This window comes from Dipodomys ordii, unplaced genomic scaffold (assembly GCF_000151885.1).
Source record: "Dipodomys ordii isolate 6190 unplaced genomic scaffold, Dord_2.0 Scaffold19, whole genome shotgun sequence".
NCBI lineage: Eukaryota > Metazoa > Chordata > Mammalia > Rodentia > Heteromyidae > Dipodomys > Dipodomys ordii.
In genome coordinates this window covers 9,469,487-9,496,287 of record NW_012267235.1, presented here as the reverse complement: position 1 = coordinate 9,496,287, position 26,801 = coordinate 9,469,487, and the positions used below count along the sequence as shown (strand labels likewise).

Below are 26,801 nucleotides of genomic sequence, written 5' to 3'. Positions count from 1 at the left end.
GACTTTAATTTAATTAGTTCATCCAGAAACCTAGGACATGCATAAATAAAATCACATGAGGGGTTATTTACTTCCTTGGGACTTTTCTGTGCTTGGCTATAGGTAAGGCTGCGGTTGCTGTTTTTCCTTGGTGCACCTTTCCTTTTGCATGGCTCTCCTGTGTGGTCCAGATTCCCACCAGCTGCCTTTCTGGCCACCATGGTCCTACCACTGCTCAGCTCTCAGTTCTCTCCACATCCAGCCAGACCACCAGGTCTGAGGCTAGTTCTGACTGCCTTGTTCTGCCTCTTTCAGCTATTCAAAGTGTGTCCAAGACCACCTGCATCAGAATCTGGTGTGATTGTCAACTATGCAGACCTCTGAGTCCTGTCCCAGGCCTGGAGAGGACTTGAATCCCTGGGGACACTTGCCACAGACTGCCGTTGTATTAAGCATGCCATGAGGGTTCCTTCTCAGGATGACATCTGAGATGATTGTACACACAGTATGTCATATTAAATGATTAATTTAATAAATGTTTAAGATTTTAGACACTGTGTTTTAAATATTAGACCTTACATCTGGAATGCCAATTCAGATATACAATAATATAGGCCACATAAAAAGAAAAGGAATATAACAATAGCCCGGATAAAAGAAAGAAGGATGGATCTTAAATCAGTCTGCTCCTAATGTTTATACATGAGAAAAAACTTCTAAAAATGAAATGAATTATTTAAAACAGCTCATGTAAGATTCTAAGAAGAGAATACACTGATCATTATTTCCTGATTTAGCAACCAGGCAACTCTGACTTCCTAACTGCCAAAATAAATCCCACTAACTCTTTCTAGCCAGGATTCCTAGCAGGTCTCTAGCATTTGACAGAGTGAATCAATTAATTGCTTTATAATTGGCTCTACTCTTTTGGCTTCTGCAAGGGAACTGTTTATAGGTTTTCCTTCTGGCCATTTATTTCTTTGCAGGTTCCATTAAAGACATTACCCAAGACTTAAAAGAAGTATACCCCAAAGTCTTGACCCTGACCCTCTGCTTTGCTAGCTCCATACACTGACTCGTGTTATTCCACCTTTGCAGTGGATATACAAGTGACAACTCACTTTCCATTTTTCTCAACACTGTCATTCACCCAGTTATCCATACCAGCATCCGGAAGCTTCCACTAGAGCAGGAACACCAAACTCAAATGCCTACGGGGGGATTGATCACAGCTACTCAGGAGGCTGAGATCTGGAATTGAGGTTCAAAACCTGCCAGGACAGGAAAGTCCATGAGACTCTTATCTTCAATAAGTCAACAAAAAGCCAGAAAACAGCTGTGATTCAAGGGACAGAGTACTATCTCTGAGCAGAAAAAGCTAAGGACAATGCTCAGGTCATGAGTTCAAACACTATTACTGGCACTGGCACACACACTGACACACTGGCACACGAGCGTGCATGCACGCGTGTGCACACACGTGCACACACACACAGACACACATGACACACAAATAGGGGAACCAAGTACCATATTTATTTTTCAAGAAACTTTATGTACAGCTCTTAACATGTAGTAGGCATGTAAATTGCCAATATTAACTAAAAACAACCTCATATAGTGTGTCATTATTATTATGCCTAGTTTATAGATGGATTAACTGAGGACCTGAGAAAATACAGAACTTGCTCAGGGTCACAGCTAACAAGAGCCATGATCTGAGTGCAAGGATTTTGGCACAATGCTTTCCCAGGGAGCTAGATAGGAGGTTTAGGATAATAACTATGGAGAAAAAGAACTTCTTCACTTGAAAGTATCGGAACTCTTTGCAACTTCATGTGACTTCTCAGCACTTTACTGCACTTGTACAAGGTGCGCTCTCTCTCTCTCTCTCCCCCTCTTAATCTCTCTTTTTCTATTTCTCTCTCTCTCTCTCTCCCCTCCCCCCTCCCCGTCTTTCTTTCACCAGTCTCAGGAAGCCTCAAGTGATTACACAGCCAGCCAGCATATTTGTCTACCATCATTCTAAACTTCTATACAAGGAAAGATAGTTCAGGCTTCCCAGGCCATAAAGTTTTCATAATAATCACTCAATTATATCACTAGAACATGATACCAGCATTTAACAAGTAGGAGTGTTAGTTTCCAATAAAACTTTATTTGCAAAACCCAGGTGTCCCTTGCTCAACAGTAGTACACAATTTTATGCCACAGCAGTTTTCTTTCTTTCTTTTTTTTTTTCCCCCTTTTTGGTCGGTCATGGGGCTTGAACTCTGGGCTTGAGCACTGTCCCTGTGCTCTTCATCTCAAGGTGAGCACTCTACCACCTGAGCCACAGTATCACTTCAGGTTTTCTAATGGTTTATTGAAGATAAGAGTCTCATGGACTTTCCTGCCCGGGCTGGTTTCGAACCACGACCCTCAGATCTCAGCCTCCTGAGTGGCTACGATTACAGGCGTGAGCCACCAGTGCCCAGCCACAGCAGTTTTCTTCATAGTTTTTTTTTTTTTTTTTTTGTCGGCCGTGGGACTTGAACTCTGGGCCTGGGCGCTGTCCCTCAGCTCTTCAGCTCAAGGCGAGCGCTCTACCACTTGAGCTACAGCACCACTTCCGGTTTTCTAATGGTTTATTGAAGATAAGAGTCTCATGGACTTTCCTGCCCGGGCTGGTTTCGAACCACGACCCTCAGATCTCAGCCTCCTGAGTGGCTACGATTACAGGCGTGAGCCACCAGTGCCCAGCCACAGCAGTTTTCTTCATAGTTTTTTTTTTTTTTTTTTTGTCGGCGGGGCTTGAACTCTGGGCCTGGGCGCTGTCCCTCAGCTCTTCAGCTCTACCACTTGAGCTACTGTGCCACTTCTGGTTTTCTGGTGGTTTATTGGCCGTGGGACTTGAACTCTGGGCCTGGGCGCTGTCCCTCAGCTCTTCAGCTCAAGGCGAGCGCTCTACCACTTGAGCTACAGCACCACTTCCCACAGCAGTTTTCTTAAGCAGTACCTCTGCTTGTATTGAAACACATTCCAGCTGATTCCAAAATCTGAGAGACTGAAGGCAGATTTTAAAATCTCATGAAAAAATTTGAATGAAGTCTTTTATCACCATTAGACAGTGAAACTTTTCTTTGCATGGAAAAGAATAAAAGAAAGCTAGATTTTAGTAGGCTAAAGCAAAGCAACAAAATGTTACAAAGGAAAAAGAAAACATGGAAAAAATATCTGTTAGGAAGATGATGGGTGAAAAGAGAATTTTCTTTATTTTCTATAATTACTTGAAACTAAGCTTTCTTTACTTACCATGTGTCAGGCAAGTTGTTGGATGTTTTAAACATATTCTGTGATTATTAAAAATCATTAAGTAACAACTAAGGATATAAAGTAAATAACATAAGAAAAATTCAATAAATCAAACGCTTTTTAAAAAAAGATGCTAACCCTGCATCTTGTATATACATTTTTCTAATTTGGGGAGGGAGGGAAATAACAAAATGCTGAAATAAGGATACAGGCTGACCCACTATAACATTGAGATGTACAATATACTATGTTGAAAACGAACTTTACAACTTGGGGGGATGGGGAGGGAGGAGTTGGGGAAGTGGGGAGGGAAGGGGTAGTAGGGGAAAAACAAAGGAGGGGGTAACAATGCTCCATAGGAAATATACTCATTACCTTAGTCATGTAACTGTAACCCCTCTGTACAGTACTTCTACAATAAAAAAGATGCTAAATCCTACCAAAAGATAAACAATGAGAACTGACACAAAATCATTTTCAGCAATCAAATTGGCAAAATCAGTGGAATGCACAGGCAGGAACCCAGTAAACACCCATTTTGTAAACAGTTTTCATTGATACTATTAGATGGGGTATAAATTATGCTGGGTTACTCTTTAGGAACAAACTGGTTGACTTATCAAAAATTACAACATTTTCAATTCTAAACCTTCATTCTACAAATTCATGTAAGTATACAAAGACTTACCTGCATAAAAATTATTACATGACTGCTTTCCAAGACAGATAAATATTTACCTGTATCCAGTGACTTAATATTGTCAGTGAAAACTACAGGGTAATAGGAAAATGACAAGTTGTAGGAACATATATAGATGAATGCACGTGTGCACACGTGTATACACACATACTCACACACACAGAGAATACACTACCATGATCCTATTTCTGTTAAAGAAAGTAATATCTATATCTGCATATATACATAAAAAAGCCTACATTTTAAGCAGAAGTTATACAGAAAGGGTATTTTTATGAAAATAGTAACTAAATATAACTGCCCTATGACCTGGCATATTGGGCATATATCCAAAGTAGTCTAAATCAGTCTATGTCAGTTTATCGTGGCCCTATTCGCAACAGCCATGCATGCTGTGGAGTCAGCCTAGTCACCCATCAGTGAATGAATGATGAAAATATAGGCTACATGAACAATAGAATACTATTTGGCCCTAAAAGAATGAAATGATTTTCTATGCCAGAACAAGATGTCCTATGGACAGAACAAGAGATCATCATGTTAATAAGCCATAGTCAAAAGGAGAAATGTCATGTTTTCTCTCATATGTGAAATCCAGATTTTAAAAGCAAAAGTCATGGAAGTAGAAGAACTATTTGGAAAGAACTTGAACCAGTAGGAAAGAAGGATGGGGATAACAGAGTGAAATGCATGAAAATTAATAACGAAACCCATTATTTAGCCTGGCATGGTAGTACCTACAATCCCAGTTACTGAGGGGATGGAGATTGGAAAGGTTCAAAGTTAGTCCAGGCAAAAAAAGACAGTGAGACTACATCTTAAAAAGTAAGCCAGCATGATAGCACACACCTGTGATCCTAGATGAGAGGAAGGCACAGATACAGGAAGCTTATAGTCCATGGTCAGTCCTGGCCAGAAACATAATGGAAAAATAAGGAGGGGGGGGGGGGGTCTGGGGCATGGTTCAAGTGGTAGACAGCCTGCCTAACAAGGGCAAGTCCAGAGTTCAAATCTTAGTACTGCCAAAAAAAAAGAAACCCATTACTTTATACAATTAATATCCATCAGCAAATTTTTGAGTTATTTTTCCCAGTTTAAGATATATGCTTCTTAGCATTTGAATAATTTTTTATAATAAGCCCATACAAATTTAACAATAATTAAGGCATTTGACAAAACATAGCGATCATATGCCTTCAGGGGTATTCCAGGACTTTCCCTTACTGAGTTATAACAGCCCAACTCTTCATCATGACATTCACAATCCCTGCCAACTCTTCAAGGAAGTTTCCTACGTGCTCAAGTCAAACTGTGCTACTCTCAGTCTCAGCTCTGTGCACATGTCAGGACCAATCACGCTTCTCTGCCTCTGCAAAGGCTTCTTCCCATGCTCACTGCTCCCCTCCTCATCCTCATCTTCCCTGCCTGCCTGGTAAATACTCATTCACCTCTACAACCCACACAGGAAGAAAAAATTATATATATATATATATATATATATATATGCAGAACAGACAATTATGTATTTATCTGCAGATTATTTGGAAAGTTTTTAGTGTCTCCCAAGTCAGCTATGCTGTGGGGTGCTTTATTTAAGTCTTAAATGATTTATTAGTTTTCTTACTTTACAGAGGTGGAAATTATCTCAACAAGATTAAGGAACTGCCTAAAGTCTTAGTGGCTAATGGGTGTCACAGCCAGGAACCTGAACTCAAGATTTAAGCCCAAAAGCAGGTGTAGTTGAGCGATCCTATGAGGACCAGCGTGACTGTGAAATGGGCAGTTAAGTCTCCCATAAAGGCAGGGAAACAAGTACAGTGGGCAGAAGTACTGGCCTCCACTGAGGTGGCAGGCCAGGGAAAAGAAGAAAGGCATGATTCTAGGGAAGAATTTGATCAGTTAAGGTTCTAGTATTCTTTTAGAACCAGCTAGAACAGAAGCAGGAAACAATATGCAGAAACAGTACTCTTGTGCAGGACAGGAAAAACAACCAGAAACTATATTTTGTGGAAGTCAATCTGGCAGCTCTGAGCAGTATGAACTATGGTGTGTGTGTGGGGGGGGGGGGGAAATCATGGGAAGACAGGAGAAACAGTAGAGATGTTGCAAAAAACAGTGGCCCTTGTTTATTTTGGACCAAAACCAGGATAGCAGTTACAGACATGGAGATGAGAAGGCCAATCTTACAGCATTACAAAGCTTCTCAAGGTTAACTCTGATGTTTGATTAGCAATAAAAGGGAGAATGAGGGCAAAGAGGTTTCTCACCAGATGGGAGTAAAGAATGCTGGCACTACTGACAGGCTAGGTAAAAGGACAGCTAATCTGCAGACTAGATGTGTTAAATGATGGCACACCCAAAGATCTTTCTGATGGCAAGGTCTATTTCTATGCCTACAGAATGATAGGGCTCATTTCTTGGACAATATCTTATATATGTCCATTCTTAACATGGAAACATCCTGGTACTCAGACTACTTATGCAAATGACAGAAAGAGTAACTTTTAAAAAATGGGATGTGTTTGTACTTCCCCACCATCTAGTATGAAGATGTTTCTAAGAATATAACATAGAATCAGGACCATTATTTCATTACACTATGCAGGCCTTACTAAGAGCCATCACCATCTTCAGCAAACTTCATCGCTTCACCCCTGCTGCCAGTGCACGATGGATCTCTGGGCTCAACCCACTTAAAAGACAAATGAACAAAACTATTCCTTCTTTTCTCAAAAGCCTCCTAGACTCATTTCCTCATTTGACCCAGTAATATTATTTACCACTTTCCCTTAACAAAAAGTACCTAGTTCAATTTGATCATTCATTCATTTCATTCTGCCTCTTTACTGTCATCCAAGAAGAAAAGCAAGCCTTTTACAGAATGACCTAGATATACTTTGCAAATGCACAGACCAAGCTATGTCAAAGTCTAGCCATGAGATGACATCATGATAATGCTTTGCTTGACTCAAAGTGGTGATCACATACAAATGACATAATTATGGCCTACTACCCAGCTGTCTGCAATAAAATTTGATATGGCATGCTGGAATTATCAAAAAGAATTTAAAAAAAAAAACCCTTAGTTTCAAATCTCTTTTCAGTGACAAGGGGATAAAACAAGAAATGAGCCTCAAGTCTCAGTGGCCATCATTGTCACACCAAGCTCAGTAGTTGAATTCTACTTGCTCTAGAATACAAGTACTGCATTTTGATAGTACAGCAGATAGCCAGATGAGGGTGGCTCATGCCTGTAAACCTATTTACTCAAGAGGCTGAGATCTGAGATTCACAGTTTGAAACCAGCTGGAGCAGAAAAGCCCATGAGATTCTTACCTCCAATTAACCACCAAAATCCAGAAGTGGAGCTGTGGCTCAAGTGGGTGAGTATTAGCCTTGAGCAGAAAAAGCTCAGGGATAGCACCTAGATCTTGAGTTCAAGCCCCAGGACCAGCACAAAACAAAACAAGGTGAACAAGTAACAGTACAACGGGTATAAAAAAACAAGAAAATATGCAAGATAAACAACCAATTTTAATTACAAATGAAAGTGAGATTAATTTTAGTACAACACTTACAGTGTGATACTACTTACAATTCTGTGTAAATAGTATTCAGAAAACTGGAATCATAATTAAAGCGAGGAGAACAAAAGTACTGAAAGTCTACCATTTCAAATTATTCTCTGGAGGCCAGTAAATAAAATTTGTTTTGGATGTAACTAAAAATAAAATATCAGAAAAAAAGAAAAGTACCTGTGAGTTTGATTTTGGAGAGCCGAGCCAAAATTCCAGGCAAATCATCCATACGCAGCTTCATCTCTTTCCACTGCTTTTCTTCTCTTGTGGTTTCACCCACATCTATGGGGCTTTCCACTACTGAGGCACATTCTACTTCTACCAATTCCTCTCCCCTTGGCTTGAGGGGCAAAGTCAGCCCAGGAGGTGAATGAGCTCTCACTGCCTCCATTTCTGCTTTGGCTTCAACCGAGGATGTATTTTCAAGGAAAGGAGAAACCACTGCTTCTGGCTTTGGTTTTACTTGCTGGTTGAGGCTTGAGTGCAGCTGTGTGACATACTAAACAAACAAACAAAATCAACGTGACTAAGGCACACAATGTTCTTCAATTGTTCATTAACATCTGCCATCAGTCTCACTTTTATGGTATTTAAAGAGCACCAGAAAAGATTTTCCTACAGTGTAGCACGTACAGTGTTTATGATACAGAAATCACTGTATCAAAAGACATGGATATTAATGCCTTGACAATAAGTTTTAAATTAGGTTAAAATCCAGTTAGTTTAAAAAAATCTTAGGAATGTAATATTTTAATGTTCTTTAAAAAGAAGATAACTCTGTGTCTGTGCACATGCATGCGTGTGCGCACATGCATACTGTTTCTGGGGATTGGAACAGGCCTGGGCCCTGTCCCTGAACTTTTACATTGGAACCACAGCTCCACTTTCAACTTTTTGTTGGTTCATTGGAGATAAGAGTCTCACAGACTTTCCTGCCCACAGACTTTCCTGCCCTGGATGGCACTGAACCATGATCCTCAGCCTCTTGAATAATTAGAATAATAGGTGTGAGCCACTGGTACTCAGTTGATAAATCTATATTTAGATTATCTCCTCCACATTAATTCCCTGGAGGTTCAATACTACAAATACAAACAAAAAGGTTTCTCTAATCAAGGGCTAAAGTCATCTGAGTTACTGAGTGCTGAGCAGACTCAGTGGTAGCACACAATCCAGGACTAAGTCATGTCATAGCACGGGGGCACAAGAAAGAACATGGGTTTTGAGTCAGATAGTTTCTACCATTTACTAGAAAAAATTAATAACTACTATGAATACTATGAGCATATGATTTAGATAACGTATATCTTCTTTAATTGTAACAGTTGTTAAAGAAAACAAGCTTTAATTATTCTTTAATTAAATTAATTAATTAATTTTTAGATAAGAAAACCAAGTCTCTAATTCAACAAGGAATGGATAAATCAGTTATAGATGCCCTGGGGAGGGGAAGTTACCTTGGCTGAAAACTATGTAAATGCCTTTTTCATTACTGACATGATTTCCAAAACCTGCTTACATTAAGCACACACACACACACACACACACACTATACAGATTTGACTTTTTTCCTATATACCCTTTTTTTTTTGTCGGTTGGGGGACTTGAATTCTGGGTCTGGGCACTGTTGCTCAGCTCTTCAGCTCAAGGCAAGTGCTCTACCACTTAAGCCGAAGTGCCACTTCCAGTTTTATGAGTGGTTTATTGTTGATAAAAGTTCCATGGCCTCTCCTGCCTGGGCTGGCTTTGAACTTCGATCCTCAGATCTCAGCCTCCTGAGTAACTAGGATTACAGGAGTAAGCCACTGGCACTCAGCATCCCATTATTTTTTATTATTTGAGTAACATACAGAATTTTTAAGATTTTAAGCTAAAAAAAGGTGAGCAAGAAATGTCAAATAGGACACTGGATCATGAGTTTGCTGTTCTTTCACGCTGACACTAAAAATGATGAATTTTCAGCTATTTTACCATACTTTGACCCTTGTCTACTTATGAATGGCAAATGTCCTCACTGGTAACCAGGAGAAAGTTATGGTGTTGCTTATAATATCATAGAGCCAACACAGATACAGTACTAAAGAAGGGTGAGATATTGGGAGAAGAAAGAGTAATCGAAGTAGTGAACTTGATCAAAGTTCATTATTTAAAGAGAAAATAAAATAAATGCCTAGCAAATTACAAAAATTTATTTGAGTCTACTCAGAAGTGCATACATATATTAAAGAGTTTTAAATGTACCACAGATTTAAGAAAACAAAGGGTCAGGCGGTTAAAGCAATTATTTCCGTAATTCGGATATATTTCTAAGAACTTCAAAGAATTTAAAAAGATGTGTAATAAAAGTTCAGCTTTTCCTAATTTTAGCATAGTCAAAATGTGCCAGCAGTTTTCAATCTTTCTCCAAACTTAATCAATAAGTTCAAGATCCTATTTTTAACCTCAAATGCCAGAATTACTCTGGTTTCAGTTAGGATTAATGAAAACAAGAGATTAAAGTGTTGGATAAACTTGAGAGGATACTAAATAAAAGTCTTTTTCAAACAATCCTTCTCAAAACTTCTCTTCCAATAGGAATTTCTGAAACTCTCTCATACAGAGAAAAACAAAGGCAGAAAGCATGAGAATAAAGATGGTCTTGTCAACATACCAGGCGCTTCAGGAAGCGAAAGTGTTGAAATGTAATCCATTCCTTACTAGCATTTCTGAATAGTCGCATGAACTTGCATGGGGGTGCCTGTACAGCTCTTCTCTCCAGATACCACATACCTCCTCCTGCCCGACCTGGGACAGAGGGGAGGAAAAGGTGTTAAAACAATGAATGCAGCTCCTAAATTGAAATCCCCTTATAATTTTACCATGTTAAAACAATAGCCACTTTGCAGGTTTAGGGATATAAGATTTTATTTTCTCAGCATCTCATTCATAATTTTTTTAACTTCTCAGCAAATACAAGAGCATTGTCAATGGCTACTATTTTTAAATATGATTATTCTAATATCATCAAATGATTATCTCTACCTACCCAAAGCTGCTCTATGTGACAGGGAGAGCTCTGAAATTACATGAATCACATTTGTGAAAAACCTATCATTATTACTTATTGTTAAGGCAGCACCATCCTTCTGGAGGATTCAAGGAGATTGCCACTTGCACAGCATTTGCCTTTGCTATCTTATGAGCTGAAATGACCACACTGTACATCTTTATACAAAAAAAAAGTAAAACAGCCAGTTGTCACTTTTTAAGAAATAAAAAATAAAAAGCACAACTTTACTCAACAAATTACAGTAAACTAAAATGCAGCTATATTTCACATTGATATTTTACTAATGTAGCATAAGGCAATTAAGGGGAAGAAGGAAAGAATTCTCAGTGAAGCAAGACCTTGTCAATCTAGTGAGTAATAAGCTACTTTTGTTGTTTCAAACTATAGCCTTTACTCACTTGACTAAACCTTCCATCAATAAAGTCAAAGCTTCTACCTCAGGCCTCACCCTATTCACGTATTTCACAATGTGTGCAAAGTCCCTTCTCCATGGTTCCCAACACACTAAAGGTTCCCGATTCTCTGCTGTGCTTCCCAGTTTTTGGCAGAACCTCATCTCTCTATGTCTGTTGCTTCTAGGTAGTTGTCTTCCCATTCTTCCAAACACTAAGTATTATCCTTGAGCGAATGGGGATTTGCTAATCCTCAACTCATCAACTCATTTCTCCAGAGGAATTAGGCCTATGGTCAAGTGCACTTGGTATCTCATGTGAATGGAAAACAGTATGTCTAATTCTTAATTTTTCCTCTTATCTCTCCTCCTTATTGTAGATGTGGGGATCACTAGAAATTCTTCCCTTTAAAAAAAAATTGGTTTTATTTTGGTTGGTTGTGGGGCCTGGGCGCTGTCCCTCAGCTCTTCAGCTCAAGGTTCACGCTCTACCACTTGAGCCATAGCGCAACTTCCAGCCTTTTCTGCTTCTGTGGTGCTGAGGAATCAAACCCAGGGCCTCATGCTTGCAAGTCAAGGACTCTACCACTGAGCTACCTTCCCAGCCCCTAGAAATTCCTTCTTTATCACTAACAATTATCAAGTCAAGTCATTCTGAAATATAGGTCAAATCTACCTATTTTTCTTCATTCCCACTGATACAAGCCCCTATGGTCCCCAGTGGTTACATGGACTTCAGTTAACAGTAAATAGCAGTCAAGCCGGACAACTTGCCTTCAGTAATTTCCTTTCTCAATCTACATTCCACAGAGTCAACCCTTACTTTTCTTCCTGAAGTCAGAATACATTACCTGCACACACCCAAACCAACAATTCTACAGAGTAATGATGTTTCATGACCTTCCACTGAACACATCACATTGAACAAGTTAGTGTTCTTTATGTTGTTTCCTTGGTTGCAATCTGCTTTCTGCCTGCCATAAATCCGAAGTATCTTTCAACTATTTTACCCTTTCTCCTATGTCCTTTGTACTATTTTAACACAAACTGTTTCCAGTTTCTACTATCATTAGGTTTAAATTTCCTGGTGACATTCTTGGCCATGTCCTTTACTTATTTCTGCTCCAACAGCTAGCAGAATGCTTCTCATGTAATAAAATGAAATGATGTTGTATTACTAGATAACCACACAGTCTTTCCTGAGCTGAAAAGAACTACAATTGCACCTTGAAATCTATGGAAATTATCTCAGACTGCAAGTAAGTCACTTCTTCACTGAAATCATAGCTACAAATTAAAGTTAATGGTGACATGTTTATTTTCCAAATACATGAAGATATGTTTGTCTTGGAAACACCCTGGAAAATCTTTCAGATTGAGTGGGTCAAAGTGAGATTTTTTTTTTTGTATCTTAGAATTTTTATTCAAATAGAAAATTGAATAGAACACATTACAAAATCTTACAAAAAATCTTATAAAGGGCTGGGAAGGTGGATCAATGGTAGAGCGTTTGCCTTGTATGCATGAGGCCCTGGGTTTGATTCTTCAGCACCACATAAGCAAAAAAGAAAAAAGCCGGAGGTGGCTCTGTGGCTCAAGTGGTAGAGTGCTAGCCTTGAGCTGAAGAGCTGAGGGACAGCGCCCAGGCCCAGAGTTCAGGCCCGATGACCGGACCACCTCCCCCCAAAAAAAAATCTTATAAAAGCTCAGTAATAATAATATTTGGTATATTTGAACATACATACCATTATCTTGTTTTTTAAGATATTAACGAACATTATAGAAAAGAATGCTAGGTTAAACATCACAAGTACTTAACAGAAGTCAAAGGATGACATGATCAGTAGAAATTAAGATTTAGGAGAAATTTCAAACTTTCATTAATGCAAAGGAAGTCTTGCAGTGTGTTCCCATAAAATTTTTACTATTTCACATTTAAAGACATTTTAAGTTGTGTTCTATAGAATTCTCTTCTCTAGCTCCTCAAAGAAAGAAATAACTCATGTTTAGCTATTTACTTGATAACTCTATTGAACACATAAGAGTCCTGGTAACATAACGTATTTCAGAAGTCTTTCTTTTCATTCAGTCATTTGTTTATGGTGCTAGGGATCAACCCCAGGGCCCTGCATGTGCTTAGGATGTACTTTGCCACTTAACATTACCTCGGCCCTCAAATAGAACTCTTGTTCTCCTCTATATACCCTTGCCTACCAACTCTTAACCATGCTGCCATTTGCCCATTTGTTGAAGCAAAACAATTTAAAAAATATGAGCTTGAATTCCTCTCCCTTCCCTTCTCACTTCCACTCAAATAACCACATACAGTCCTGTTAACTCCACCTGGAACACAGCTCAAATGTTTGTCCTTATCTTTTTTAAGCTCCACCCTCATCCATACCACCATCATCTCCTATCCAGAGTGGCAGTTTTGTAACTTTATTGTAGCTCTAATGAAAGTGAGATTTTATAGTGATAATTAAAAAGTAACAGACAAAAAGCTTGGAAACTACACTTGTGACAGATGAAAACATTTCCTTTAGTTAAAACACCACATTTTCATGAATTACTTCTTATTAAGTGAAAGATTTTCAGTTCTGGGTAAACAAACGTAACATCCTTCTTTCTTTCTTTTCATGCCAGACTTGGGGCTTGAACTCAGAGCCTGGACACTGTCCCTGAGCTTTTGTGCTCAAAGCTAGTGTTCTATCACTTAGCCACAGCTCTACTTCTAGCTTGCTGCTGGTTAACTGGAGATAAGAGTCTCATGGACTTTCTTGCCCATGTTGACCTCAAACCAAAATCTTCATATCTCAGCCCCCTAAGTAGCTACGATTACAAGCATGAGCCATGGGCACCAGGCTCCAAGCTGTTTTAAGATATTCAGGATTTGCAACAGAGATGCTAAAAATTGAAAGCATGGCAGTAAACACTATTCACTATTATCAATGGAGCACGTATGTAGAGATTTTCCAATCAGGTAAAACGATGAATTGATTGAAAATTCTGTAATTTATTTAGTGGAAATAAAAATACTTTGAGCTTGTATAGGCAAAATCAGACATACAAATAGATATTTAGCATTGACCTTCTCTGCCCTCTTCACATCGAACACTTATAGTGGATCTTATAAGTGAATCACATAAGTCATATAGACCATTTATTAGTAGACTTCTTGGTGATTATGTTCAGTTCCAGAAAATAAGCTACCTATTCCACTATGGCAAAGACTGATCTAGTAATATATTGGTCACAGGCAGTCAACCTACTAGTACAAGAAAATTCAGAGCAGTTAAGTGGGACTGTGCTATACAGAGTTGAAAACAGTGGAAAAGCAGAAAAACAGCAAGTCTGAGGGGATGCACATTGGAGACCTGGCCTCCATACAGAGGAGATAAATCAAGCACAGGAAGGGATAAGCTCTTGGACGTAAGTGTCTAGGGGCAGAACCAAAGAATATTCATAGTTGGGAAAGGTAAAAAGGTAACAAAGAAGTGACTTGAAAAAGAAAACCCTCAATAATCCTTTAGAAAACCTTTTCATTACGGAAAATTTCAGTTATGTGTAAAAACAAAAGTGTACAATGGGCCCCCCTCCTGTTACTTATCCCCCAGCTTCAAAGATTACCAAACACACCCTGCCCAACACTGTTTCATCTATACTCTCTTCTGCACTCTGCCCTATTTTATGAAATGAGAGGGAGATTTGAGATCTACTTTAATTACCTCCTTTTATAGATAGTGAAATCAAGAAAAGTCCATTGATTTTTGTCCTAAGAACACAGAACCAGAGTAAGTCCTGTAAAATAATGTTAGTACAAAAAAGAAAATGATGTTTAAAGTAGATTGCTTGTATCTATGAAACCAGAACAATGAAGCCTGCTGAAACTGTTTTAGGAAGGGGAAGAGGTAGAGTAACAGGGTGAGATTGACTATATATATATATATATATATTGCATGGGAATGTCACAATGAAATCCCCTCCCGATACCTAATGTATACTAATAAAAATAAATAAATAAGAAAAGGAATGGAGGGAGGAAAAGAGAAGGGAGGGACAGAGGGAGACGAGGAGAAAGAAATTTCTTTATGCCAGACACCTGCAGAAAGTTTGTATGCTTAGGTGAGACCTGAAAATGTACTTGATGTAATAAAAGGGCAGTTTCTGGTTTCTACTGTCTGTTCTCTAACATGGATCATATTCCCTATCTAGCCATTAGTAAGCATCCCAAAATACTGGAAGCAGAACAATTAACTATGAGAACAAATTTCATTTACTCACAAATCATAATTTGGAGCTTATCATGTACACCAGGTATTAGACACTGGATACAAAGGTGAACCAGAATGACAAACCACTGTCCCTACCCTCACAAAGCATATATTCTAGTTGGAACAAACACACACTAATGTTAGTGCTAACCAAGATTAGAGAAAACAAAGAGGATGATGTAAAAAGAGAGGGATTAGGGGATCCAATCTGGATAGAGTGCTCAAGGTAGGCCTCTCTGAAAAGGTGACATTTGAAAGGAGACCTTGCTAAGTAAGGGCCAGGAAGCAGCCTTCAAGCTGGGACATATGTTTGTCAATGGTGCTTCCAGGAGGATTTTATATGACGGATCAGGATGCTGGTACAAAGTCAAAAGTCAGACGGGGACTCGAGTCTGCACAGAAAGAAGGCTGCGACTGGGACTTCCCTGATCATCACAGGCCAGTGGTCGGTACTTGGGGTTCTCACGAACCAGGAAGCTTGTGGAGGGCTAAGGAAGACCTAATTCTGCTCTCTTCCTCAGCTCCCATATACTCTGCCCTCTGCTCCAGCTTCAAGAACCTGAAGTCTGGGGAAAGCACCAGCTAAACCCAAACCCTCAGGGAAGCGGGGTGACAGTGTGGCCCCCCTCCTCCTCCCCCGCTCCGTGGTCCCTCGGGTCCAGCAGACCCCAAAGGTCACTTTCCAGCACGGGTCACCAGCCGACCTCACCAAGGGCTCCCAAGGTTGCAGCCAGCCGGAACTAGGGCCACCCACGTGGCAAAAAGCGGAGAATGTTCCCGAAGTCTCACCCGAGGCGGCTACAGTACCTGTCAGGAGAAGGCGTGAGGACAGAGTGCGAGGGGATGCCGCCATGGTGCACCCGTCTGGCCGCTCCCCAGAGAGGGAAACCCGAGTCCACTCCCCTCACCCGCTACAGGGCGCCGCCATCTTGCGCTCCCGCCCCGCCCGGGTGGAGGTGGGACTTCCGGCCAGGCACTTCCGGCGGGAGGGACACACACGCGCGCGCGGTGGCCGGCGGTGCGATCGGTTGAATCGCAGGGTCGCGGCCCCGGCGGCTGGTTCCCACGGCCAGGCCTCCGCCGGCCGGCCTTCCGCGTGAGTGCGGGGCTCGCTGTCACGTGGGAGCCCGGGTGAACTTGAACTCGTGCACCCCCCCGGAGGCCCGAGCCAGGGAGCGTCTCCCGGTGGCAGTCACGTAAGTCCTCGGGCCCGCGCGCTTGAGCAGTGGCCACGTTCGTGGGGAGGGGTGAAGGGTCAGGTCTGCAAAACGAGTTTAAGCCCCTGCCACAGAAGAGCAGAGCAGCAGGTTATTCATGACCCTCAGGGTTGCTCAAGCTGGTGCTGCATGGCTCCTACGCCTTCCCTCATCCGTCTCTGCTGGGGTTCCCCTAGATCAAGAGTCTGGGGTGTCAATACTGCAGGCTTCAAGGGACACTTCCGTGTTATAGTTGCATTCAAGGCTTCAGGGTTGGCAGCTTGTTTCTCAGTGGCTGGATTTTTTTTTTTTCCCCATCAACAAGCAAGGCTGAGAGCGGAGAAGAGAATGGTAGTGCGCAGCCTAGGCCAGGCACACATTCCGTCACTGTTGGCCCACAGCACCTTCATGTGAAAAGAAAGAAGCACCCTAACGCATTTCGCGTCACTCCTGAGCCTGCTTACCACACACTTCATTCAGCCTGCTGTCGCACAGACATAGGGGAAAGGGCTGGGATAGTCACAAAAACAACCCGTTTTGTGAAATGCTCCAAAATAACCAGCGTAAATTAGGCGTACAAAACAAAAATGCACGTTCTGGGATTTGGAGTCTGGCCACGTGTACAAGTTTTGCTTATTAAACAGACCTTCTACTTTGCAAGTATCTGGCTTAATTAGTCTTACCTTTCCTGGCCAGCTTCCCTTATAAAATACCATAGGCAAATCTTCTTTTTGGTTACTGTAGAATTGTAGGACTTTCAGGCCTCAGCATCTATATTGTCAGAGATATCTATCTATATCTATCTTTTTGTCTGTCTATCTATCTGTCTATCTATCTATCTATCTATCTATCTATCTATCTATCTATCTATCTATCTATCTATCTATCATGTGGAGACCAAAGTCTAAAGAGGTTTGTTTAGTGACTACCTCAAGCAATAGAACTTTTACTCTAGACATACAGATTCAGCATTTTCCCCCATCTTATTGTATTTGCCTCTTAAAATTCATGCTATAAAAATTTCAAGATGAGCTGGGTGCCAGTGTCTACCTACTCAGCAGGCTGGGACCTGAGGGTCGAAGTCAGCCTGGGCAGAAAAGTCCCTGTGAGACTCTAGTCTCCAGTCAACCACTCAAAAAACGGAAGTGGCACCGTAGCTCCATTGGTAGAGGACTAGCCTTGAGCACAGAGAGACTCAGGGACAGTGCCCAGGCCCTGAGTTAAAGCCCCACAACCACCACCACCAACAACAAAAATCAAGGTGATACCACTATACACACACTGTAATGGCAAATGTGGGTGAAGATGTGAATGAATTGGGTCCCTAATATATACTGCTGGTGGGAATATGAAATGGCTTGGTCACTTTGGAAAACAGGGTAGCTGTTTCTCCTCAGTAAGTTAAGCATAAGCTACCATAATGGCTGAGCAATTCCTGTCCCAAGAATATATCCAAGAGAAGAAAAACTCCTAGTCCCAACAAGAGGAATCATGATTTTGCTTGAAGTTGGTCTATGCAATCTCATATTTTCACTACATTCACTTTCCTTGAGTTTCTTGTAGTGGAGGTGGATATATTATCTAGTTTTGTCTCTAGAGGTAAAGGAGAAATCTGCACAAGGTTTGGGGAATAGTTTTATTGTTTAAAAAAAATGAGATCCCTTCTCTTTTATTCTCAGGAAGCAGAGCTGAGAATGTAATTCCTGGAGTTGAAGCAGCCATGCAGCTCTCAGTGGACAAGCATGCTTTTTATGCATGAAGAAGATCAGAATGGGAAAAAGCAGCCAGTTTCTTAAAATCAGTCACTGCACTGCATCAGGACTGTACATTTCAGATATATTGCCATACTATATCATTTCCTGCTCCTTGCATCCTGGATGAAACAATCGGTGATAGCACAAGGCCTGCAGAGGATAGATGATATGGACGAACAACTAGAATCATGTCAGCTATCCCAAAAGGATACTATGCTGCAGAGAAATGGAGCAAATTGAAACGTAGTACCTGGAGCTCTGTTGTTCATTGTTGTTCTTGAGATGAGATATCTCTGCAGCCCAGGTTGCAGGCTTCCAAGTGCCACCACTACTCCTGGTCAGTGGCTATTTCTAATACAACAACAACAAAATCTACAATACTTTAAATAATGCAAAATAAAAGCCATTTGTATAGTTTCATTTCCTGTCTTGTTTCTTGTGTTTACTTCTTGATGATGTCAGTGTCTGGTTTCCAGGCTTAGGAAAACAGTCCTTTCCTTGTTGTCTCCTCGTCACCATCTTGGAGTCTCCTAAGGAATATGGTGAGATGTTCCAAGCACAGCAAACAAGTCCAAAAGAACTAAGAATCAGTTTCTGTTAACTCTGAGGAACTCAGAAAATAATTCTTGTGTATTCTGGTAACATGTTTCAACAATAAAAAAGAATTCCACTGTACAAAGAGGCTTGCTCAAGGCAAATTAATAATCAGAATTCCACGTAAATTATTTTTAGGACAGTGGTCATTAAACTGCTAGGAAAGTTTGGATATACTCGTGTCTTTTCTGAAGTCACTAATTCTCATCAATGTGCCATTTTGTCTCTGTGTGTTGCCTTTAACACAACATCAGAAGATAATGAGGTCATTGCATGCTTGGAAGAATACAGTGTGTAGCACTTTAGTACTACTAACTGCTGTATCTCATGTACTTGTCACATGGATTCTGATGCATAGTATTTTTGTATTAAAGTATTTAAGTGAAAATGCAGATTTGTTTTTTTAGTTTGGGCAATATGGGATTGAACTCAGGGCTTCATGATTGCTAGGCATATAGTCCACCACTCTTTTTACTCTGGTTATTTTTGAGATATGGTGTTGCTTTTTGCCCCGACTGGCCTAGACTATAATTCTCTTATTTTACACTACCCACTGTAGTTGGAATGACAGGTGTGAGCATTTTCTGTTGAATTGGAGTCTTGTAGATTTTTCTCTGCTCAGACTGGTTGAAACCTCAATCCTCCCTTCCTTTATAGCTGGTATGATAGGTGGATGACCTATATTCAGCTTTTGCTTCAGGTAGGGTCTTGCATACTCTGCCCAGGCTGGCCTTCAACCATAATCTAATCTCTGTACCTCCTGAGTATCTAGGATTATATCTGTGATCTATATGAGTCTAGCCAAAGCATGTGTTCTTAATCATCCTGCTGGACCATCTCCCATATTTTATGTATTACGGGGTCCTCATCTGGAATTTTTTGATAGTAGTCTAAAATTTCCCATTTCATTTCATCAAACCAGTGAAGTCATTGAAGTTCACTCAAAAAAAAAAAAAGGCAGATTTACATTTCTTGACTTGGGTTCAATTTCCTTTAACCTCAGTTTCTGTATTTATAGACCAGGATCCACCATCTAAATTACAATACACTTCACTATTTAGTGAGTCTGCGTATGAACACCATACAGTTCCCATTCCAGAGACCTGGCACTCCACTAAGTGAAACATGATTTTGTCACTTTTTAGAAAAGTAAAGAAAAATATCTATATAACTATTGTGGTTATGTTGAAGATAAAACCCATATTTTAAAAATAATTGTTCTGGGGCGGTGAAGGGAGGGGGAGAGGGGATGGAGGTGGGGAGGGAAGGGATAGTTGAACAAGGAAGGGAAGGGGTAATAATGATCGACTAACAATGTACTCATTGCCTTACTCATGTAACCCCTCTGTACAACATCTTAATAAAGTTTTTAAAAATTATGTTCTCATTCAAAATTAAAAAATTGTTCTGTTTAATCATATCTAATCTCAACAGTCATAAATTTAAACTGATTGTTAATTACATTAAAGAAATTCGCCTGTCTTGATTTCCTAGGGTTTCTGTGATGAAGTACTACACCTGAGTGACTTGAAACAGATGTGTATAGTTGCCATTATGTAGGCTAGAACTTCCTGTGATTCTTGTGTTCCCTCCACTGCCACTAAGAGAGTATCTGTCCTCCATTCTCTTAAGTCTCTAGGCATTCCTTGGCATGAGGTAGCAAAACGTCAATCTCTGCATTGTGTTGCTCTACATGGCTCCCCTGTGTATGTCTAAATTGAAGCTCTTTTTGAAAGATACCAGTCATATTGGTTTAGATTCTCTTAACAGCCTTGCCTTAATTTAATTACATTTGTAGAGTTCCTCTCCTCTTGGAGATCACATTCACAGGTACTAGTATATGCAAGTCAGCACAAATCTATCCAGAGATGTAGTACGTAGAGTAGAAACTAGATTTGAACTTGAGAAATGCTAGAATCTAGTCTTTGGCCATCAGCCATCACACACTCTTAGTGGAAGAGATGTATACAATGTCTTCAGAAAGGGAAAAGTATAATTGGAGGGGGAAAAAAAAAAACACTTCAGTAGAAATAAGAGAACAAAACTTTGGGTTGGTCTCAGACATTTCCCTCTGCCACAGTTAGGTGCCAAATGACTCCCCAGGGTTCTGAGGGAAGAGTTATAAGCTAAGATCATTATAACTAACAATTTGTCTTTCAGCAGGACAGGCAGGCAGTCTCAAACACAAGGGCTCAGAAACGATTCCACTAATTGAAAAAACTATTTGGAGACACATTCCGGTGGTTCGTAGGGTTTGGGATTATATATAAAGAAAAAAGTTCAGAACAAATTTTGAAACCAACACAGGATTGCCAACTTTTAACATTGTAAGTATGTTTAAAGCAAAGCAAGCTTCCATCTAATGTAATCATTTATAAAAAGAACATTTTCACGTCAAAAAATTATTAAGAGGATAAAATCTGATAGCTGTTTAAATTGGATAATTTAACTTTATGAAAAATTAGCCTTATTTAATATCAGTTAGCTCCAGGGCAATGAAAACCAAAATTTTCCATAGATAAGATCTCATCCATGAATGGGTGTTTGAAATCCAGGAATGAAAGGGAGACACAAAGGGCAGGACTGAAAATTAGCTCTGACTAGCACTTTGTGATTTACACAACTGGAGAAAAAAATATTATTTGAAACTGACTGTAATGATTTCCATTTTCTAAGGAAAGATTCCATGGGGGAAATAAATCTCCTCAGTACTACTCCCTTCCACTTACAGAGGATGAAGTCGCGTCAAAAGAAGAAGATAACTTTTTTCTCACTAACATCTGGGATTCTACTTAGTGTTTTCCAAATATCATGAGTAAAAAGGACCCAATGTTTAAAACAATCATTTGTACTTACACATTTCACTCCTTTCCCTTCCCAAATCATTTATGAAAACATATCTACATTCAAAAGAGAGTAGTATCCACTGGGCTATAGTATATAAGAACTTCTGGAATCAGGAATCAGAACAGCCAGGGTGTGGGGGACAAGGGACCATACAGAAACTTCTGGAAGCAACAGAAATAGTTCAAGTCCAGAAAGCTTGCTGAGAAAAGCAAGACACTTTTCAAGTTGATAAAAAAAAAAAAAACTGAAAGAAATGGGTGTAGTTGGGGGTTCTGCCTTGAAGCATTGCTTCACATTTAGCTATCACTACAAACAAAACAGAAACAATAAGGTATGGGGCGCTTACACCAAATCTGCTCACGTACATCTTAAGTAACTTTTGGTTTAACAGTAGATGAAAACTGGAGAGAGTGTTCACTTCCTAGCATGAGCTGAGTACTTGGCCTGGATTTATCCAAGCTCCTAGCTTTATAACCTGTATGAGCAAGAGTTTTTTAAATTAATAAGTTTTTTTATTGTGAAAATACCATACAGAGGGGTTACAATTAGATGAGCAAGGTAATGAGTACATTTCTTATCAAGTATTGTTGCCTCCTCCTTTGTTTCCCCTTCCCATCCTTGCCCTCCCACCTCCCCCCATTGTTGCAATGGGTCCACCTGTACCCCTATTTAAACAATTTGTTTTTTCCCTTCCCCTCCACAAATTATGCCAACATCAAATACAGTGAAAACAGGAGTTATACCCTGGGGGAGGGACATACAAAGCAACAAAGAAATCATCTTAAAAATATGTTAGAAACAATAGCAAGAAAGAAAAACTATTTGAGTCCCTATCTTGGGGTACATTTCGCCTAACATCAATCAGCAAGATGTTTATCCCTCAACTTACTCACCACTTACTGAAGGTCATAAGAGACCCTATGAGGGCATTTGGTTTCTATTTTTAGAGAATTAATACATTTGTGAAAAAAATGATGAGTTAAGTATGTTATACTCAGTATATATATATATATATATATATATATATATACATATACATATACATATATATACACTGTATATATATAGCCCTCTAGTTCAAGTGTAGTGTTCTTGTATTGCATAATAGTTCAGTCACTATTATTCCTGTTGTTACTAACATTTTGCCAGAGTAGAAATAGATATTTTTATGAACATTTTATATACAATGAAAAACAACATTCAGGCTTGGGTGGGTGCTTGTGGCTCACTGCTATAATCCTAGCTACTCAGGAGACAGATCTTAGGATCAAGGTTTGAAGCCAGCATTGGCAGAAAGGCCGAGACTCTTATCTCCAGTTAACCATCAAAAAACCAGAAGTGGAGGTATAGCTCAAATGCCTTGAGCAAATCATCCCAGGGATATTGCTCATGCCCTAAGTTCAAGCCCCATGACTAGCACACACACACACACACACACACACACACACACACACACTACATATATATACACACACACAAATTCCATATGGTTCTTTAAAAAGGTGTTTAATTTCAAATAATTTGATTCCCTCTGGCCAGAAGTGGTAAGTAGCCTTTATACTCACAGTCCATTGGTCAAATCTGGTCATGGCCCCAATGTAACTACAACACTGGGGAATCTGGAAAATGTAAATGAACAGTGAAGTAAACTCTGAGTACTAAATACTCTGCCCCAAGAACATGAAAAATTTGAATAAGAAACACTATGTTTCCATTTTAGTCCAGGTAATATTTAATTCTCTCCAACATAATTTATAGGTACAACATAAGCCTAGATACAATATCAATACAATGGTTCTAAAAAAATTTAGGCAAGAATAGTGAAGAACTAGGCATGGTGATACACACTTGTAATCCCAACTACTCCAGTAGCCCTAGGTAGGACCACCTGAGACCAAGACCCTATCAGAAAACAAAGTTAAAAAGGAGTTGAGAATGTGACTCAAGTACTAGAGTTTCTGCTTAGCAAGTACTGATCCCCTGAGTTCAAATACCAGTGCTGAGGAGTGGGGCGGGGGGGGGGGGAAGAAGAAGAAGGAAGGAAGAAAAAGGAAGGAAGGAAAAAAGGAAGGAAGGAAGGAGGGAAGGAGGGAAGGGAGGGAAAGAAGGAAGGGCAAACCAAGAATAGTTAGAAAATAAAGTGGAATAAGACATTATACTATAAGTCCTCAATAGTTAAAATAACTTGTTAGTTCTTGCCTAAGAATATAACAAGCTCATTGTAAAAGAGTGGAAGATCTGCAGAGCACCAGTGACTCATGCCTGTGATCCTAGCTACTCAGATGGTTGAAATCTGAGGATCATAGTTCAAAGCCAACCTTTGAGTCTCTTGGAAAAGTCCATGAGACTCTTATCTCCAATTAGCCAACAACAACAACAAAAAGCCAGAAGTGGAACTTGGCTCAAGGGACAGCATTCAGTCCTCCCCCGCCCCAAAGTGCCAGCACCCCCTCCCCCCAAAAAAAACAAAAAAAGAAGAAAGAAAGAGAAGAAGAAAGGAAGGAAGGAAGGAAGAAAAGAAGGAAAGAAAGAAAGAAAGAAAGAAAGAAAGAAAGAAAGAAAGAAAGAAAGAAAGAAGAAAGAAAGAAAGGAAAGAAAGGTCTAAGAAGAAATGAAGAACATACAGCCAGCCTCTTGATCCACAAATTCAACAAATTACAGAACCAAAAGCTTTTAAAACCAGCGTGTCTACACTGAACACGTACAGACTTCTTTCTTGTCATTGTTCCCTAAGAACCACAGTTTAATAACAATTTGCATAGCATTTGAATTGGGTATTATAACTCATCTAAGGATGATTTAAAATATACCACAAAATGCACATAGATTATATGCAAATACAATGTGATTTTACATGAGGGGCAAGATTATTGTGGGGTTACAGTATTCATGGGGCATTGTGGACTCAATCTCAGACAGACATGCATACCTGTGAAATCAGCATGAGAAAGAAACAAGCTGGGGACAACTCAGTCTTCATGAAAGAAGAAAAATGCAGCTCCTGTAATACTACAAAATTCATTTAGTCCGAGATGGAATAAATTTTTAAACTAGTTAATAGGAAAAAACAGACAGTTTTGAAAGGACACATTAGGGAATCCATGAAGGTAAAGCTTATGTATCTGTTTTTTGTTTGTTTGTTTTTGGCTGGGCTTGAACTCTGGGCCTGGGCTCTGTCCCTCAGCTCTTCAGCTCAAGATGAGCGCTTCACCATTTGAGCCACATCACCACTTCCAGTTTTCTGGCAGTTTATTGGAGATAAGAGTCTCACGTACTTTCCTGCCCAGGTTGGGTTTGAACCGTGATCCTCAGATCTCAGCCTCCTAAGTAGCTAGGATTGTAGGCATGAGCCACTGGTGCCCAGCATCTATTAAAATGTTTACCCTAAAACTTTTTTTTAACTTTTCTGTGTCCCAATCAACCAATCAACCCAAATGGCCATGAAAAATTAGGATAAAGGGCTAGGAAGATGCCTCAGTGGTAGAACACTTGCCTTGCATACCTGAGGCCCTGGGTTCAATTCCCCAGCACCACATAAGCTAAAAGAAAAAAGCCAGTAGTGGCACTATGGCTCAAGTGGTAGAGTGCTAGCCTTGAGCTAAAGAGCTGAGGGACAGGGCCCAGGCCTAGAGTTCAGGCCCCACAACCGGACCCAAACAAACAAGAAAAATTAGGATAGAATTTGCATCTTCTGAAGTTACTATTGAATGTAAGTAAATAGAGATAAATGATAAGTATGTGATATAACATTCACAGAAAGGGAGTTAAAGGGAGTTAATGTTGTTTCAACACTTTTGACATCCTTTGCATTTGGGATGTGTGGCAAAGGTGTATGGGTTTCAAGCTTGATGTTCAAGGTGATGTTTTTGGCAGGTGGTGAAAGGGTGTGATCTCGTGGGATGTTATTAGTCCTTCAGTGTATATTTTCATCACTCTCTCTTTCACTTCAAGGCACAGGGTGAGTTTAGCTCCTGATATGTTGTGCTACCCTGCCACAGGCCCAACCATGGGCCCAACCAATCATGGTTTGAAACCAGGAACAAAAGAAACCCCTTTATTTTTTTTTTATAAGTTTAGTATCTCACATATTTGTGTCAGAAAGCTGACACAAAAAGTTAACAAGTAACATGAACATTTTTAATACAAGAAGCACAAATTCAAATAAAATCGCATAGTCTTCTGCCTACTGGAATGGACAAAGACGAAGAAATAGTACTATTGTGCTGTTGATGATGAGGGTGAAGTCATCATCTCTCTCTGGGACACAGTTGTCCAAAATCCTCCTCAAGTTCCTGTCTGTGCATTCAACCACACATTTATACCAAGGAGATAGCAGATTTATAGAAATAATCAGCTCTAAATTGTGTCATAAATGACCAGTTTTAGGAGCAGAAATTTTGGAATAACTTAAGTAACCAACAACAACAATAATAATACTTGGTAGATGTCCAATAGCACGTTTTGATGGAACAGTTTTTATCCATATATATATATATATATACACATGGTAAATATTATTGTGAAGGCTATTTATAGGCCTTTAAAGTGCCCAGGGTATATTTAAATGAACAAAATAAGTTACCTAGAATGTAATCCTACTTTAGTTTTAAAGAGCCTCTCTGCATTAAAAATAAAATCTAAGGGCATATGTATTCAGTATTAACAATGGTTAATAGATGATTCCTGTTTGAACTCTTTTGCGAACGTTATATAAACAACATGTCTGACTTGGTTAAAGAATGGAAGGGAAAATGTGTGGGAAAGCTGGAATGCTTCTTGCCAAGATCTGAAGGGTAGATTAATGGGAGAGAATGGCTGTTTTTGCCTTTATGGCTGCCTGAAAACATGCGCATATTTCAGAGCTGGCTGCCTATTTTGTGGTAACTTTGTGTTCTCAGGGCTTTTTGCAAACAAGCTGGGCAAAGTACAGTGTGTGCCTTTTCAGGTGGGTTTTTTGGAGCTCCTGAGGTATGAGTAACACTACCTCATTCATCTTTGGCTGAATCTGTGTGGGGTGCAGAGGTGTTGACAGAAGCTAAGCTGAGAACAATGTTTATTTATATCTGCACACAATAATTCATGTCTTCCCAAATCTAGGACTTTCTCCTAATTTGCTCACCGTTCGCAAACATTGGCAGTTCTTTCTG

General features: G+C 39.8%; 1 protein-coding gene across 2 annotated transcripts in view; it reads right to left on the bottom strand.

The window, feature by feature from the left end:
* LOC105983199 (protoheme IX farnesyltransferase, mitochondrial) overlaps positions 1-16,190 on the bottom strand; it is a 122,779-nt gene extending 106,589 nt beyond the window's left edge. Inside the window, exons 1-4 of one of the 2 annotated variants that reach the window (XM_013013033.1) lie at positions 16,071-16,157; positions 10,653-10,756; positions 10,203-10,336; positions 7,729-8,050 (exon numbers count right to left, since the gene is read on the bottom strand). In XM_013013033.1, the coding sequence (XP_012868487.1) occupies positions 7,729-8,050; positions 10,203-10,319 (439 nt within the window). In that variant the 5' untranslated portion in view covers positions 10,320-10,336; positions 10,653-10,756; positions 16,071-16,157. Of the gene's footprint in view, positions 1-7,728; positions 8,051-10,202; positions 10,337-10,652; positions 10,757-16,070 lie in introns of both variants that reach the window. The other variant, XM_013013032.1, reaches the window with a different exon arrangement.
* Between the last annotated feature and the right edge of the window lie 10,611 nt (positions 16,191-26,801).